The following is a 16849-nucleotide window of genomic DNA, read 5'->3' on the forward strand; positions in this document are numbered from 1 at the left end:
AAGGAGAAATAGAGCTGAGGAACAGGTTGGCTGTGTTGGAAGATGAAGGGACATGGCAAGCAGTAACAGAAGGTGGGAAGTCAAGGAAGAAGAGAAAAACAGCTACCTGTACAAGAAAAGGGGAAGACTCAATGGAGATGGCTGGAGTTTGGAGCCCCAGGAGGATACAGGATGACCCGCAGAAGATTGCAAGAGAGAACAGAAGATAAGAGCACTTGCAGCCAGAACAGAAGGGGGAAGGCTGGAGAATTGCACCAACTATATGACTGAGGACTCCCTACTAAGAAGAACAGACAGGCCTGTCACCAGAGCTGATCTGGAGCACAGAGGGATGTGCTGTCTGCTGGGGGCTAAGATATGGGATGTGGACCTGAGGCTGAAGAGGATCCTAATGGGAATGGGAAAGAATCCACCGATTGTCCTTCATGTGAGAACAAATGATACTGCTAGAGTCTTGCTGGGAGAATACGCCAGGCTGGGGAAGATGCTTAAAGAAATGGAGGCTCAGGTGATCTTCAGTGGGATTCTGCCTGTCCCTAGAGTGGGAGAGCGAAGATTATGATGATCAACAGATGGCTCAGGCAAGGGTGCTATAAGGAGGGATTTGGGATGTTCGTCCACTGGGAGCATTCACGGACAGAGGACTGTTCTCATGGGATGGATTGCACCTGAGTAGGGAGGGAAATAGACTTCTGGCATGAAAGTTGGCACAACCGATTAAAAGAATTTTAAACTAGGAACTTGGGGGAGACAATTTGGAAATGCTCATGTAAGCTCCACGCCTGATTCGAATACTGAGTGGGAGGGAAATCAAGTAAAAGAGAATCACAGCAATGGAGAAAGGAACAACAGAGGGCATGAGAATGGACATGAAGAGGAAAGTTAGTCCCAATACCAATGACTGTAACAGTCAGGGAGGCAATACTGGCAGTAAAATGACCATACCTAATTGGGTGAGGAATCTGGGTGAAACCAAGCAGAAGCAACAATGCCAGGAGCCTGGGTAACACAATGGAGGAACTAGAATTACTGATGCAGGAAGTGAAACCAGATATTATCGGGATCATGGAAACATGGTGGAATAGTAGTCATAACTGGAATATGGGGATTGAAGGGTATGTCCTGCTCAGGAAAGACAGAAATAAAGGTAAGGACGGAGGAGTAGCATGGTATATTAATGATGTGGTAGAGTGTAAACAAGTTAGAAGTGATGAAATGGATAAAACCGAATCTGTTTGTGTCAATCACTTTGGGGGAGAAAGGTAACAAAGGCTCCACTGGGACAGTGCTTAGGGTCTGCTACAGACCCCACGGATCTGCTTGTGATATGGATAGAGACCTCTTTAATATTTTTAATGAAATGAATACTACTAGGGATTGTTTGATATGGGAGATGTTAATTTCCCAGATTTAGATCAGAGGACAAGTGCTACTAATAATGGTAGGGCCCAGATATTCCTGGATGTGATAGCTGACAGATTTCTTCACCAAATAGTAACTGAACAAACATGAGGGGATGCCATTTTAGATTTAGTATTAGTAACTAGCAGGGACCTCATAGAAGAGCTGGTTGTAGAGGACAACCTTGGTTCAAGTGACCATGAATTAATTCACTTCAAACTAAATGGAAGGATAAACAAAAATAAGACTGTAAGTAGGGGCCTTGATTTCAAAAGAACAACCTTGAAAAATGTAAGGGAATGAGTTGGGGAAGTGGGCTGGACTGAAGAACTCCAGGATCTGAATGTGGAGGAGGAATGACTTTAAGTCAAAGTTGCAGAAACTATTTGGAGCCTGCACCCCAAGAAAGGGGAAAAAACTCGTCAGGAAAGGTTGCAGATCAAACTGGATGAACAAGCATCTCAACCAGGTTATTAGGAGAAAGCAGAACGCCTACAAGGAATGGAAGGAGGAGAAGTTACACAGCCTGTGCAGTGATTGTAGTTCTTTGAGATGTGTGTCCCTACGGGTGCTCCACTTCACGAGGTTCTAGGGAGCAGTGCCTGTTCAACCAGCACATGCACCCCACCTCATGCACTGCCCCCAGCCCCAGGCCGGCTATATGGAGCTGTGTAGGTGAGCTGCCCTATCTACCGCCAAGCTCCCTAGCAGAGAACTTTGAAGCAGGGGGAAGGAGGTCAGGTAGTGGAGTATCCGTAGGGACACATATCTTGAAGAACTACAGTTACTGCACTGGGTGAGTGGTCTCTCCTTCAAGTAGTGCCCCTATGGGTCAGTGGTTCTCAACTTATATACCATTGTGGGCCACATATGCAGCTCTCTGTGTGTTATGTGGGCCTCATTCACACAATATATATTCTATCTGTATGGCCCTTAGGATGTCACATGGGCCGCAGCTGTGTGCTGATTGGGCCACAAGCGGCCCACGGGCCGGGATTGAGAACCACTGCTCTGAGTGCTCCACTGAGCAGTACCCTCTAAGGGGGGTGGGGTCTTCAAAGTTGAGTCCAAAACTGAAGACTGAAAAGTAGAGCCAAACACAGCATCAGAAGCTGAGTCATAAATTATTGCATAATGTTCCGAAAAGGTATGTGGGGTGGGGAGGGTCTACATTGCAGGTCTACATATTTCAGCACTGGGAATGTTCTTAAGAGAGGCTACTGAAGTAGAGAGAGATCTCGCTGAATAAGTGAATACTCTAGAAGGAGGTTGGAGATCAGGTGACTGATAACAAAAAGTAATGCAGTCAGAGATCCATCTAGAGAGTCTTTGCTTGGGAATTGGAGATCCCTTAGATCTGTCCACAACCAACATGAACAATCTGGGAGATTTTCTAATGGCTTAGTCCTGTCGAAGGAAAAGGCTAATGCCCTTTTGACATCAAGGGTATGGAATACATCCTCCTCATTCAGGTGTGGTTTAGGAAAGAAAACTGGAAGATGAGTAGACTGGTTAATGTGGAAATCTGAGGACATCTTCAGTAAGAATTTGGGATGTGGATGCAATGTGACCTTGTCCTTAAAAAATACTGTGAAGGGGGTGGAGGGTATGCCATCAGATCCCTTATCTACCCAACTCTTTGAGCAGAAATGCCATTTTCATCGATAAGTCAAGAAGGGAACTGGCACAAAGGGAGGTCCTGTAAGGCACCTTAGCACTAAGTTGAGGCCCCAAACTGGGGTAGGATATTTGACTCGTGGTGTGATTATATCTCATCATGAACGCCCGGTAGCTGGTGATTCTAAACGGCAGTGTTGCAGACAAATATGATGTGCACTAATTAAATCAAGACATTTCCTTTCTTTATAAACTTGGTGGTGCTGGTATGCTGCCCATGGATCCCAGTACGGCCAATCAGGGGGCCCGTACGGCATAGGTGGGAGCACCCAAGAGTGCCGGAGGTACAAGATGCCATAGGTAGGAGCACTCTCGGGTGCCCCCACCACTAGAATGGAACTTGAATGTTTCTTTCATTAATATGTTCCGTCTCCCTAGAATTCTCCAGAAAAATATTCCTCTGATAGCAAAGAGGAGAGCCCTGAACTGAAATGTGGGAGACTGATGAGAAATCCCCATCATCATCATCATCACCGTCCATGTCACTTTGTAGAGGTGGCGCACTGGTAGAAGAATGTGGTGATTCCATTGGTGAATGTCCAAGACCTGGGTACCAAAATGGATCAGTACCAAACAAAGGCGAGTCATGCATCTCTGCTGCCAGAAGGCCCTGTGGAAAGTTAAACTCCTGCAGTACCGACGTGGTGGCAGTACTGAGGAGGCAGCCTGAGCAGCGGTGATTGTGACAGAAGGAGCAGACAATATCGTAGGTTTTATGCATTCCCAGGAATGTTCACTAGCTGTTAGCCTGGTCTTCGGCGGTACCAAAAGGTTAGGTACCGAGGGCCTGGCTGATTCTACCAGTACCGACTTAGAAGAAGCAGACTTCTCCTTTGTCACCCTTATCCCCCGATGGAGACAAACAAAGATCTTCCTGAGCTGGAACCCTTAGAATCGTTGGGTTTGCTGGGGCTCATAGCACCTGAGGAAGCTGCAGCCTTGTGGGAACCAAGTCAGGAACTGGCAGGCGCTGAAGTAGTTGTCTCACTCAGCCACCAGGGTTTCTCTGAGGTAGATTCCCTATCTGGGGAACCCGAGCTTCATTTCCTAAAGTCTTTTTGAGAGGATCCTTGAGTCTTCCTCTTAGAAGCTCTAGGAGAGTGTTGTGCTGAAATGGTTGAAGCGGCTGACTTGCTCCGAGATTGGTGTACATGGGGGGCAGACGGTCCCCTGGCCTGGGTCAGAAGCCAGACGGAGGGAGCCCTCCATCATTAGGTCGCACAGTTTAATCTCCCGGTTCTTTCTGGCTCTGGATTTTAAGGCCAGGCGAAAATTACACTTTTTGTGGCTGTGTGACTCCCCGAGGCAACGAACATACTGGGGATGCCCTCGCTCACCGGGATAACCTCCCCGCACAAAAGGCAATGTTTAAAAATGGGAGAGCTGGGCATAACTTTCCAGCCATATAAATTTCCCCCCTGGGAAAAACTGAAAGGACAACGGTCCTTACAACAATTTTTTTAAAAATTAAACTACTACAACTACTACAACTAACTAAGCTAAATACAACTATGAGGAAAAACCTGCAGTTGAGGTAAGCTCAACTCGGACTTTGCTGGTGAAGAGAGGAATGGAGAGCCTACCTTATGAGAGGAGACTTGAGCTTGGCTTGTTTAACCTAATCAAACGAAGGCTGAGGGGAGATCTGATTGGTCTCTATAAATTCATCAGAGGGTTAACCACTGGGGAGGGAGAGGAGTTAAGTTAAAGGGCAATGTTGGCACAAAACAAATGGATGTCAACTGGTCATCAAGAAGTTTAGGCTTGACGTTAGACGATGGTTTCTAACCATCAGAGAAGTGAAGTTCTGGAGCAGCCTTCCAAGGAGAGTAATGGGGGCAAAAAACCTAACTTGGTTCAAGACTGAGCTTGATAAGTTTATGGAGGTTGCCTGCAATGGCCTATGGCCCATCTGTGACTGCTGTTAGCAAGTGTTTCCAACAACCAGAGATGGGGCACTGGATGGGGAGGGCTCAGCGTAACTACAGTAAATTCTTTCCCACCTGTCTGGCTAGTGGGTCTCGACCACATGCTCAGCGTCTAATTGATGGCTATATTTGAGGTTGGGAAGGAATTTCCCCCCAGGTCAGACTGGCAGAGACCCTGGGGAGATTTCACCTTCCTTTGCAGTGTGGGACACTTAGTGGTTTGAAGCAGAGTAAATGGTGGATTCTCTGTAACTTAAATCAAGATTTGAGGACTTAGGTAACTCAGCCAAAGGTGGGTGGGTGAGGTTCTGGGGCCTGCCGTGTGCAGGAGGACAGAGTAGATTAAGGGGTCTCAAACATCATTGCATTGTGACCCCTTTCTGACAAGAAAAATTACTACACGACTCCAGGAGGGGGGACTGAGGCCTGAGCCCTACCGCCCAGGGCAGGGGGCCAAAGCAGAAGCCCAAGGGCTTTAGCCCCAAGCAGGGGGCCTATAACTTTAGCCCCACCACCTTCGGCCCCAGGTGGTGGGGCTCAGGCTTCAGCCCCTGGCCCCAGCAAGTCTAATGCCAGCCCTGGCAACTCCATTAAAATGGAGTCATGACCCATTTTGGGGTCCCAACCCACAGCTGGACAACCGCTGGACTAGATGATCAGCATGGTCCCTTTTGGCCTCAGTCTCTCAGTGCTGGGTACCACACCAAGCATGGAGCTGTCAGTGGTGACAGCTGGAGACCTGCTGACCCCAGAATCAGTGTCAGAGGCAGCAGTGGCTAGATCAGGCCACTGACGTGACTCTGGCGATGACACCAGTCCCCGAGGAGGCTTTGGGGCTGTACTCAGAGGAGCGCACAGGACCAGCCTGCTGGGGAACCAGCGGCAGAAATGGGAGAGGCAGAACTCGCCCCGGCGCCGGGTAAGTTTCTGGCTCCATGTTTGTAGCTACTAATACAGGAATGGGAGGGATTTCCTGTTTTTGTGCCAATGCAAAAGTAACGACAAGAGTAGGCTAGCAGTGTGTATCCGCTAATGGCAGTTTGCACACCAGCACCTTGGTGCCCTTCCGCCCCACCTGGAATTCAACACGGCAATGGGGAAGCAAACAGCGAAACAAACTTTTCAGCTTTAAGTTTTACTAGGAACTTGCTCACTCTTGCCAAAATGTGCTGGGATGTTAAAAAGAAGAACCTTATAGTGTCTTCCTGCGACTCCGGTGTAATCATACACCTAGAAACAATGACATGACTGGGGGGAGGGGGAGTCCATTGAAGTTACATGTAATCCATGGGTGACGAAATCATGTGTCCGAAATATGGCTGGGGGTTTGTAGGCAGCCCAGAAGTGTCCCAACCCACAGCTGGTAGGGGTGTGATGGCCTGCGACAGCTTAGAAGGGGCAGAGTGGGGATGGGGCCTTGGGCAAAAGAGGCGGGGCAGGCGGCTAGGCTCCCCAAACGGGGTGGGGGTGCACACACCGCCCATGCCTTTGCACCGTCTCTCACTCTCAACTTCAAAATCACTCTCTTCTGGCTCCTTTCCATCAACTAGGCGACTGCTTCCTCTAAGCTCAGACGCCTTCCCTCTGTCCCCCTGTGGCTACCTCCCCATCTACTCCCCTGTCCCGGGGTAGCTGGCTCTTCAAATGAAGCCGGTCCAGCTCCCCTTGCTAGAACAGGGGCTCCCAGTGTGGCCAATCAAAAGAGTGGGGCAGCACCTGTGGCTATGGACAGCCAGGCTGGCAGCAAGGACAGGGGATGCTCATGGAGCAGGAGGCAGTGGGAACGTGCTGGGGGAAACGCCCTGGGAGGTGATGCTCTGTCAGAGGAGCACAGAAGAATCCTGCCAAAGGCCCTGAAGCAGGAGGGACTGAGAGGCAAAGGAGGAAATCCCTGAGCGCGGGCTGAGGATTTGTTTTGTTGGTTTTGCTCATGTTTGGGAAATAAAATGGCCTGAAAAAAGATGCTGGGCGTGGCAGCGGCTCCTCCATGGGCTGGGGACAAGCCAGGACCTTACATCCCCTTTGCCTCCAAACTCCTGGACTCCACCCCCTTGCCTTCCTCCCCTGGCTGGGGGACAGGTTTGCTAAAGAGCTCAGCACCCAACCTGCACCTGGCATGCTGACCGCTGAGAAATCCGGCCCCATGTTGGGATGTTGGCCTGGAAATTCTGGCCTTACTCTCTCCTGGATCCTCCTCGCTGAGGCTGAGAACTACTAACTCGCTGCATGGGTGAAAGGAAAAGGGTTGCAAAAGCTACTGCAGGGGGGGCAAAGGAGGGGGCGGTCACCAGGTGCTGACACAATGGATGTGACCAGGCTCTAGACGGTGAGCCAGGCAGGGGCCGTGGGTGCTCTGTCCATTCCAATCTGGGCTAGCAATGCAGTTAGGAAGCAGGCCAGCAGCTGGTCCTAGGTGGGCTGGTCCCTGACACTGACTCAGCGGGGGGAGCTGTCTGCAGGGGCAGCGGGGGAACTGACCCTGCCCAAAGTGTCCGTTCGTTTTTGCGCTCATCTCCCTCCGTCCCCCTCATTTCTGTGGTGACTTGTCACAGGAGCAGGTGGGATGTTTCCACAGTGAGCGGGGAGGCGTTGGCCGAAGAAGGCGCTAAGAGTCCGTGTCTCGACCGCGGGGCTGCAGCCTCCTTCCAGCCCAGGGCCAGGGGGTAGGGCAGAGGGTCCCGGAAGCAGCAGCTGAGACGAGGCCTGTCCGTCCCCCCAGATCCTGGGGTGTCTGGCTGCCGGCGCGGGGCTCTTGGGACAGGAGGGCAGGGGGCTTCAGTGGGAATTTTCCAGCGTGTCGGCATTGGGGGCTTTAAACAAACACAAACATCCCCTGAGACAGGATCAAAATCACCCCTCCACACCCAGCAGACACCTGTAGACATGGCCCCCCAGAACTCTCCCAACCCCCACAAAGACTCTCCCCTCAGAGTCACCCCCCGCCCTCAAGACAGATTCCCTTATGCCCCACATAGACCCTTCCCCCCAGACTTCTCCCCTCCCACACACATGGTCCTGGTGGGTTCCATGCTCCCATCTCCCCGTCCTTTGCCGTCTACAACACACACAGACCTCTCCGGCCCATGGACTCCCCCCTCCCATAAAGTTGTAGGGACTGGAGTTGTGTGTGGGTGCATCACACCTACCTGAGCCACAGGGGGTGCTGTACTCAGCCTCTGTGTGTTCACCTGCAACAGCAAGGGATGTAAGGAATGGAGGAGAGACCCAGTGGGGGGGATGACAACCCCTCTCCCTAATCCCACACAGGCAGAGTCTGTTACCCCAGCCCCAGGGGATCCCTCCTGTAGGTCTGACCCCTAGAAGGGAGTGGGAGGTCGCCCCCAGCTGTCTGAGTGGGGCTGTGCGCTCTCTCCCATCCCCCATCTCCAAGTAAGTCAGATGGGCCCAGCAATCACCATTGAGTCACCCCTCAAAACACTCATGGAAAATGTCCTGCCACCTCCTCGGCCCAGCACAAAGGGTTCTGGGGGCGTCTGAGGAGCTGGATGGCAGGGGAAATGTCAGGGGCCCTGAAGGGGCGGGACTCACCTGCTCCTGCTGGGACGGCTCCAGTTACACCAGCCCCATGCGCCCCACTAGCCCAACAAGCACACGGCTGCCGTGTCCCGCCAGGTGATCCGACCCCACAGATCAAATCCGGGAACACGCCCCCAGCAGGTGTCTCCAGCTTGACCCCCGCAGGCCCACGGCTGGTCGGCTGCCAGCCTCTGCCCAAGTGCTCCTCCCAGGCCCGAGCAGGGGGCAGAGATCAGCCATGGACACGGGTCACAGGGAGCAGGGGGGATTGCAATGGCACCACCCTCTACCCAGGCACTGGTTGTGCCACAGAGCCCAGGAGAGCGTCTGTAAAGGTGGCGGGTCCCGGGCGGGACTCACCCGTCTCGTAGTAATCGTACAGTCTCACTGGGGCTGCTCTGAGATTCTTCACCGGGAAATCCTGCTCCAGGGAGAAGGTGAAACTCGCCGCCTCCTTCGTCAGCTGCCGAGAGAGCGACAGAGCGAGCGCCTGGGCTGAACGTCTGCACTGGCAACTCGAACCCCTCCTCCCCGAGGTTCAGCCTGGCCCAGCCGCTTCCCTCTGACCCTGCGGCCTGAAGCAGTGAGAAAATGCTCCCCCCGAATCCCTGTTCCACCCCCCTGCAAAATGTGACCCCCTTTCATCACACTCAGGGCCCAGCTCCAGCCCCCCAACCCTGAGCTCCCCGTCGCTCCGTTCACAGCCCTCCCTGGGGTTTGGCTGAGTCTGGTCCCATCTCCCCGTCCTTTCTGGAAACGGGTCACTTGGAACCAGGGGAGATTTCAGTGACCCCATGCCGTGCGTGTTCCACAGAGCCCACGAGAGCAACTGTAATGGGGATGGAGCCAGGTCAGGACACGCCCTCCCCGTTCACATCAGGCCCCCAGAGCCTGGAGCCGCCCGCACTCACCTGGTCCAGATAGAGCGTCACCTGGTTGTTCTGCTCCTCCAGCCTCTTCACCAAACGCTGCTTCTCCAGCTAGGAGCAGAGGGAGGAAACGGCTGAGTCAGGAACGGAGGGGCTGGGGCCGGAGTCACTGCTCTGCTGGGGGCTGGGACATGGGGCACCAAACGCCCCCGTGGCTGAGGGGCCTGGCTGCCACCCCCCATGCCAGTCACACCTGAGCACTGGGTCTCTGCTGGGGGAGGGGTGGGAGTCTAGACATGGGCGTTGTGTTGTAGGGGGAGCTAAGCAGGGTCAGGACCTGCTCAGTGACTGGATGGGAGACCCAGGGCTTCACAGTGCCCCACGGCAGGGGGCAGGGCTCTGCAGGGGGAGCTCCCCCTGGGGGTCAGAGCTGCAATCTGTGCTCTCCTGGGGGTCTGGCTCTCCCCCATGGATCAGCCCCTGGTTTCATGCTGTGTGACTGGCCCGGCCTGTTCTCCTCCCTGGGAAGCTCACCTGCCGCAGGGAGCTCTTGACGGGGGTGTAGCCAGACGGCAGCTTGGCCTCGATGATGGCCATGTTGGAGGCTGGGCGCTCCCCGCTGTACCTGCAACAGAAGCCGTGCACTGAGCTCGGGGTTTGCCCTGGATACAGACCCAGGGGAGGGGAGGCCCCCCGCCTTCTCGGCCCTGCAGGCGTCTCTAATGCCCTCTGCCTGCTCTGGGCTGGGAGCCCCGCTAGCTCCCGGCCAGCCCTGATCTCCCCAGGCAAGCGGCCCCGGCCCCAGGAGCTCCTTGGGAGCCAACTGTCCATTAGATCAGCCCCGGGACCAGCCCTTTAGTCCCTGGCACATTCCAAGGGGCCCCTGCCTCTGCCCCGAGCCCTGTGGAGGGATGGCTCCCCCGGCGATCGATTCCTGCCCCGCCCTGGCCCTGCCCTCCAGTGGGGCGGCTCTGCCCCGGCCATTTCCCCACTGCCTGGGGCCTGCCCCTGCCCCCGGGCGCTCGGACCCAGCAGGGGTGGAGGGTTGGGGCTCGTACCGGGCGTGCAGCACGAGGCTGAAGCGGGATCTGGCGCTCTCGGTGCACTCCTTCGGCTCCGTCTCCACCCGCAGGTCAAAGGTCGCGGCGCTCTTTGGGGGCGGCACGTTGTAGCGCAGAGTCAGCTGGGAGACAAGCAAGAGGGTTGGGGCAGAGCCTGCTGCCTCCGCCACAGCAGATCAGAGCCTGGGCCCAGAGCCAGGCGCCGTGGGGCAGGGCAAGGGCACAGCTAGACACCGCTGGGCCGGCTGGTCCCCAGGGGCTCCTGCACTCACCTGCACAAAGACACAGCCCTTGCCGCTGGCCCGCACCGTGTACTGCCCGGGGATCTCCTGCAGGGCCGCTCGCTGCAGCACCAGCCGGTTGGCGTTCTCCACGTGGAATTGCTGCCGGGCCCCGGCCTGGGAGCTCACTGTCACCGACACAGCCCCGCTCGCGCTGTACGTCAGGGCCACGTATTTGGCCAGGGCCTGCAGGGCCACCACCGTGTCCTGGGGAGGAGAGTCACCGAGCTGCTGTCACGCTCTGGGGAGAGGAGCCTGGCTCAGACTCACTGCAGCAGGATCAGGACCTGCTGGGGCGCTGACACCGGGACCCCGGCTCCCAGCCCCTGAGGGCAGGGGACTCTGCACCCAGGACTCCCTGTCCCAGGAAGGCCCCAGGTCAGCTGTGGAGATGCAGCCCCCGAGGGGCTCCTGGCCCCTTCCTCCACCAGGCCCCCAGCGCTGGTTTTCCCCGAGGGCAGGGGTGTTACCTGTGTGGAGGTGAAGCCCCCGTAGGGGTTCTGCTGCTTGCTGAGCCAGCGGACGATCTGGGCGGCGGTCCCCATGTCAGCAGCAGACACGTTGGGCAGGGAGAGATAGGCCAGGAGCACGTAAGCTGTCATCTCCACCTCCGCCGACGGGGCCTGGTTCCCGTAGGGTCTGGGCAGGGCCTTCACCTTCCTCTGCCAGTAGAGCTGTCCCCCTAGGAGAGGGGCCGAGAGAAGGGCAGCCCCACGGCTGCAGTTACAACACAGTGGGTCACCTGTTTGCTTTCCAAAGGGGCCCCAGGGGCTTCCCAGGCCAGAGGGACGCCTGCTCCCCAGTGAATGCAGCCGCCTCTGGGGCAGGACACGGCAGCTGATTCACAGCGCACAGGAGGGCTACACAAGTGTAACACGACACCCTGGGTGGGTCGTCAGCAGGGACTGAACCCTCGATCTCTGGCTCAAAACTCCTGAGCTTCTGCTCCCCGAGCGAAAAACCCAGCCCCGGTGGCTCACTGGCTGTAAGTGACCCCTAAACCTATGTGGTGCGGCTGCTCGGGGGCAAAGGTGGTGCTAGCCCAAGGGGGTCTAAGAAGGAATATTCTCCCCCCACCAGCCCATTACAAATATTAGCTGCATTATATCCACAAACCAAGAAATAGCCCTGTGACGTTGCACTCCATATTCTTTATGAAAATATGCTTATGAGACGAATATTACGTCACTGAGATACACGTTACACAAGATGGCTCATGTGAGATATCATTGGAAAGGTTCTGATTTACTGATTGTGATTATTCAATTTTTATGCATGTATCATCTCTGTATCTAAAGTTAGGCATATGGACTATGTAACCATTACAACTGGGTGTGTATTGGGAAGACACCCACTTACGACAGGCCATCAGATTTGATGGGCCGTCAGGAAGGAACAACAAGACCATGAGGATACTAATCTCTCTCCCTGCTGGGAAGCGTCCAGGGATGTAACTGTGACACTGCTAGGTCAGGTGGTCTTGTCACCTGATACTAAACATTACCTGGGACTTCTTGTAACTTTCCACTGGAAGGGAAGGGGGGTCAGGTTTGGGAAACAAAGGATTCCCGCCTTATGTAAATGCTAGTTAAGGGTGGGGAGGCAGGCAAATGGGGGGCTCCTCTCCATGGCCTGTCTGCCCAAGAAGAAAGACTGCTAAAGCCACCTGGAGGGCAGGCAAGGGGGGAGTCCAGACTGAGACAGGGGTCCAGTCTGAAAAGAAATATAACTGGAACTATGAACCACAGAAACTTTGAAACCTGCCTAAAATAACATTTAGAGTAAGAAATTACATTTTGTAACCTGTTTCTTAAGTATATTGAGTTTAGCTTGTGTACTTTGTTTTATTTGCTCAGTAATCTGCTTTGTTCTGGCTGTTCTCTGTTATGTTCCCTTACAATTCACCTTTTGTAGTTAATAAACTTATTTCTTATTTATAATATAACCCAATTTGTACACTTTCGAACTGGGGGGAGGGGGCAGGAAGTCAGGCACATCTCTCTTCACATTGAGGAAGAGGGCGGATTTTTATGAGCTTCTGCTGTGCAGATTTTTCTATACAGCGCAAGACAGTATTATTCTGGGTTTATCTCCCAAAGGGGTGTGCACGTGAGTGTTGGGGGAGTCATCACACACAGAGCTGACGTCAGTCTGTGTCTGTAGCAGGGTGTGGCCCTACCTGTGTGTGCTGCAAGAGGCCAGAGAGCCTAATTCAGCAACGCACGGAGGGAACCCTGGCAGGCTCAGTGAAATCCCAGTACATCAGGTGGTATCCCAGAAGGAGGGTCCTACCCATCACAATCCCAACCTCCCCCCCAAAACCGACAGCCTGGTAAACAGGCCATGTTACATTAGATTAATGGGTTTTGGGGGTAATACAAACTGGGGGTCCCGTGAGCTGCTTGGGGCCCTAAGCAATTGTTTAGTCTGCCCATGCCTCGTGCCACTACTGCTAGAGGGGGCAGAGAGCCCCTGAGAGACTGCAGGGGCCCCCAGGGCTGGGTCAGGAGGGGAGCACGACCCAGGTGAAGGGCAGGGACAGAGCTGACGCCTGGTAAACACCGCCCTCCATGGGGTCTTTGTGACCTTGGAGACAGGTCCTGTAACCCGAGGGCTGTTTCACCCCAGTACCTGGCGGCCCCTGGGTGCCCCCTGCAGCAGAGCCCCCACCTCTCCCCTCCCTGGGGCAGGAGCCACGTGCTGCTCCCAGCACTTCTTACACGCCTCGGGGCGGGGCAGGAGGCGACACACACAACTCGTGGGCACAAACCAGCTCCAGCCGCCGCGCCGGGGCTTGGAGAGAAGGGACTTTTCACCTGAGCCGAGACACGACAGAGCCGCCCGGACTACGCAGGTGGCTCCTCTCTGTGGGGGGACGTCTCCCCAGGACCTGGCAGGAACCGAACGCGCCAGGCCTCAGCTCCAGGCACGGCTCAGTCTGAGCTCGAATGGCGCCGAGGAGACGCACAGAGATCACTGGGGCGTGTTCATGACGAGTGTGAGGGACCCAAACTGGGACTCCCAGCGCCCCCTGGCCTCATGCTGAGGGCTCCTTCAGCTCAGCACTGATGCGGGGCAGCGCCACCTCCTGCGTCCCCAGCCGCGCTCCCAGTGGGCCTCAGGCCTCCCATGGGACCCCCCGCCCTATGGGGAGCTGGCCCCAGACTGCATCGCTCACACCGTGGCTGGGCTGGGAGTGGCACAAACCCAAAGGCATTTCTGCAGGGAAAGGCTAAGGGAATCATAGAATCACAGAATATCAGGGTTGGAAGAGACCTCAGGAGGTCATCTAGTCCAACCCCTGCTGAAAGCAGGACCAACCCCAACTAAATCATCCCAGCCAGGACTTTGTCAAGCCTGACCTTAAAAACCTCTAAGGAAGGAGATTCCACCACCTCCCTAGGTCACCCATTCCAGTGCTTCACCACCCTCCTAGTGAAAAGCTTTTCCTAATATTCAACCCAAACCTTCCCCACTGCAACTTGAGACCATTGCTCCTTGTTCTGTCATCTGCCACCACTGAGAACAGCCGAGCTCCATCCTCTTTGGAACCCCCTTTCAGGTAGTTGAAGGCTGCTACCAAATCCCCCCTCACATGTCTCTTCTGCAGACTAAATAATCCCAGTTCCCTCAGCCTCTCCTCATAAGTCATGTTCTCCAGCCCCCTAATCATTTTTGTTGCCCTCCGCTGGACTCTCTCCAATTTTTCCACACTGGAAACTGGAGCTGGGGGACAGGCAGCCTCCCAGGGGTCCATGGGGGGCACATGGTGCTGACAAGGGGGCACCCAGAGACCTGCTTCCCTGTACAACGCCCTCTCCCAGGGACAGCGGGGCCTAGCCAGCCGCCAGCCCAGTGAAGCCTGTTCCCCTGCCAGTATTCACAGGGCCAAGCAGAGAAGCCTCGGGCAGGGACTCCCCAGCTGGGATGTCCCCAACACAGGATGGGGGCTGGGATCCTGCGGCATCTCCCCAGGGGTCAGTTACGGCCCGTTCCCCTTGGGAGCTGCCTACGCAAGGCCCTGCCCCACGGGCTCTGAGCCCACTGGACCCTGTCACACTCCTGGCCCCGGGCGCTTTAGAGGGCTGGGTTGGGACATGGGGCTTTGCCCCTCTAGGTTCTCAGCTCCGATCCCCCCAGGCCGGCAGCAACCCAGCCTCATCCCCCTTCGCTCCGTGCGCTGGGCCCTGGGAAATGGTGGGACGATCTCACTCCAGCTCTGAGGGGAGAAGTGTCCCCACGACAGAGCCCAGCGCGTCGGCCCCTCGCTGGCAGCCTCAGCAGAGACCACGGACTGACTGGGCCACGGAGACCCAGCTCCCCTGCCAGGCTGAGGAGGCCCCGGGGTAGGGTGCACCTGGGTGGGCAGGGCCGTGGGGGGCAGCTGGCCCTGCCCTGTGTCTAGAGGCCGGCAGAGAGGGGAGCACTAGAGCGAGGTGCTGCCGGTACCGGCGCTGACGCTGTGCTGGGCCAGGCTCTGCAGAAGGGTGCCCCGGAGCTCAGTGCTCCCCGCCAGCCCGAAGGCGTAGGCCAGCAGCGCCTGTGTGTAGAGGTCACTGGTGCTCGACTCCCGGAGGCACTGGAGGGCCCTGGTCACCATGGGGTCCTGGGACGGGGGAGACACCGAACAGACTCCCCGTCAGGCTGAACCGGCCAGAGGAGACGCCCTGCGCCTGGGTGAGTCCCCCAGCACCCACCCCATGGGGCTCTAATACCCCCTCCTGCCAGCCTGTCGTCACCTCCCCCGACCCATCCCCCCACCACCACCCGCACCCTGCACCCCCCAAGCCTCGCCAGACCCCCTCCCCCAAGCGCTAGACACCGAACAGACTCCCCGTCAGGCTGAGCTGGCCAGAAGAGACCCCCTGCGCCTGGGTGTGTCCCCCGGCACCCACCCCATGGGGCCTTAACAATGCTCCACCAGGCAGGCAGCTGTCACCTCCCCCGACCCATCCCCCCCTACCGCAACCCGTGCCCTGAGCCCATCTATAAACAGCTCGCCCAAGCTACGCCCAAATCCCCCCGAGAGCCAGAGCCAGAAACTGACCAAGCCGCTGAATCTTTCTGATGCCCTGACCCACTGTCCCCATCCCAACCTCTCCCTGACTCACTTCCCAGTACCAACCCCTCTCCCCACTGTCCCCAACAGCACCCCAAATCCCTCCCTGATACCAACCCCCCACAACTCCCCTGTCTTACCCCAAATCCCTCCCTGGTACCAACCCCCCAGAGCTCCCCAGTCTCACCCGAAATCCCTCCCTGGTACCAATCACCCACGGCTCCCCCATCTCACCCCAAATTCCTCCCTGGCATTAACTTCCCCCTCACTGTCACCAACAATCTCCAATTGCCCCCCGACTGCCGGCCCCTCCCCTGGGACAGCCGGGCTTGGCCTCACCGTGAGTGGCTGCCCCAGCTCCAGCAGCACCGCCGTGATGTAAGCCGAGAGAGAGAGCTCGTCCACCACGCCGCCCTGAGGGGGATGGAGACACCGGGAGCCGGCTCAGACCGAGCTGCGGGGCACGTTGCCCGGAGCAGGTGAGCTGCTGCCCAGGATAAGCCCATTGGGCCTGAGAAGACCTGGCTCCAGCGCTCTGAGTGGCTGGGTTTGAGTCCTGCCTCCTGCTGGGACCTGTCAGGCCCATCTGGGTCCTGAGCAGCTGCCCCCAGTCGTAGCAGCCAGGGAGGCCACACGGTGGCAGTGAGTTCCACAGGCTAGTTCGGGAGAGGTGGTAGCGGCTCCATAGCCAGGGCTGCACTGGACTCCCAACATAAAACCCTATCTGAGCCCCCCTGGAACCAGAGGTTGGGAAGTTGGTTTGAACTGACAAATGCCAGATTTCCTGTGAAGACCAGGAGCTGTTTCTGCAGAGAATGAGGGATTCGCCCTTCGCTGGGCGAGTTCCTGCTCATTAAATAGTCCCCCTGTGTGGGAATCTGGACTTTGCCTAAGATTTGTCTCCTTCTAGCTCCCAAACGGCTCGGGTACAGCCCCGACCCCTCCCATAGAGTCCCAGCTCCCTGCAAACTTGGGGCAGTGGCAGGAATTAGGCTGTGACTCGAGCTGGGTGGGAATTTCCTGCTGAAATGATTTC

The 16849-nt window shown here is 56.2% G+C and overlaps 1 protein-coding gene across 1 annotated transcript in view; it reads right to left on the bottom strand.

Annotated features, from left to right (window-relative positions):
* Positions 1-7781: 7781 nt before the first annotated feature.
* LOC135894710 (alpha-2-macroglobulin-like protein 1) overlaps positions 7782-16849 on the bottom strand; it is a 38501-nt gene continuing 29433 nt past the window's right edge. The window contains exons 27-36 of the mRNA XM_065422848.1: positions 16153-16227; positions 15204-15360; positions 11225-11436; positions 10746-10961; positions 10471-10595; positions 9947-10037; positions 9455-9523; positions 8904-9006; positions 8153-8194; positions 7782-7816 (exon numbers count right to left, since the gene is read on the bottom strand). Of these exons, the coding sequence (XP_065278920.1) occupies positions 7782-7816; positions 8153-8194; positions 8904-9006; positions 9455-9523; positions 9947-10037; positions 10471-10595; positions 10746-10961; positions 11225-11436; positions 15204-15360; positions 16153-16227 (1125 nt within the window). The remainder of the gene's footprint in view (positions 7817-8152; positions 8195-8903; positions 9007-9454; positions 9524-9946; positions 10038-10470; positions 10596-10745; positions 10962-11224; positions 11437-15203; positions 15361-16152; positions 16228-16849) is intronic.

Source organism: Emys orbicularis, chromosome 25 (genome assembly GCF_028017835.1).
Source record: "Emys orbicularis isolate rEmyOrb1 chromosome 25, rEmyOrb1.hap1, whole genome shotgun sequence".
NCBI classification, from domain to species: Eukaryota; Metazoa; Chordata; order Testudines; family Emydidae; genus Emys; species Emys orbicularis.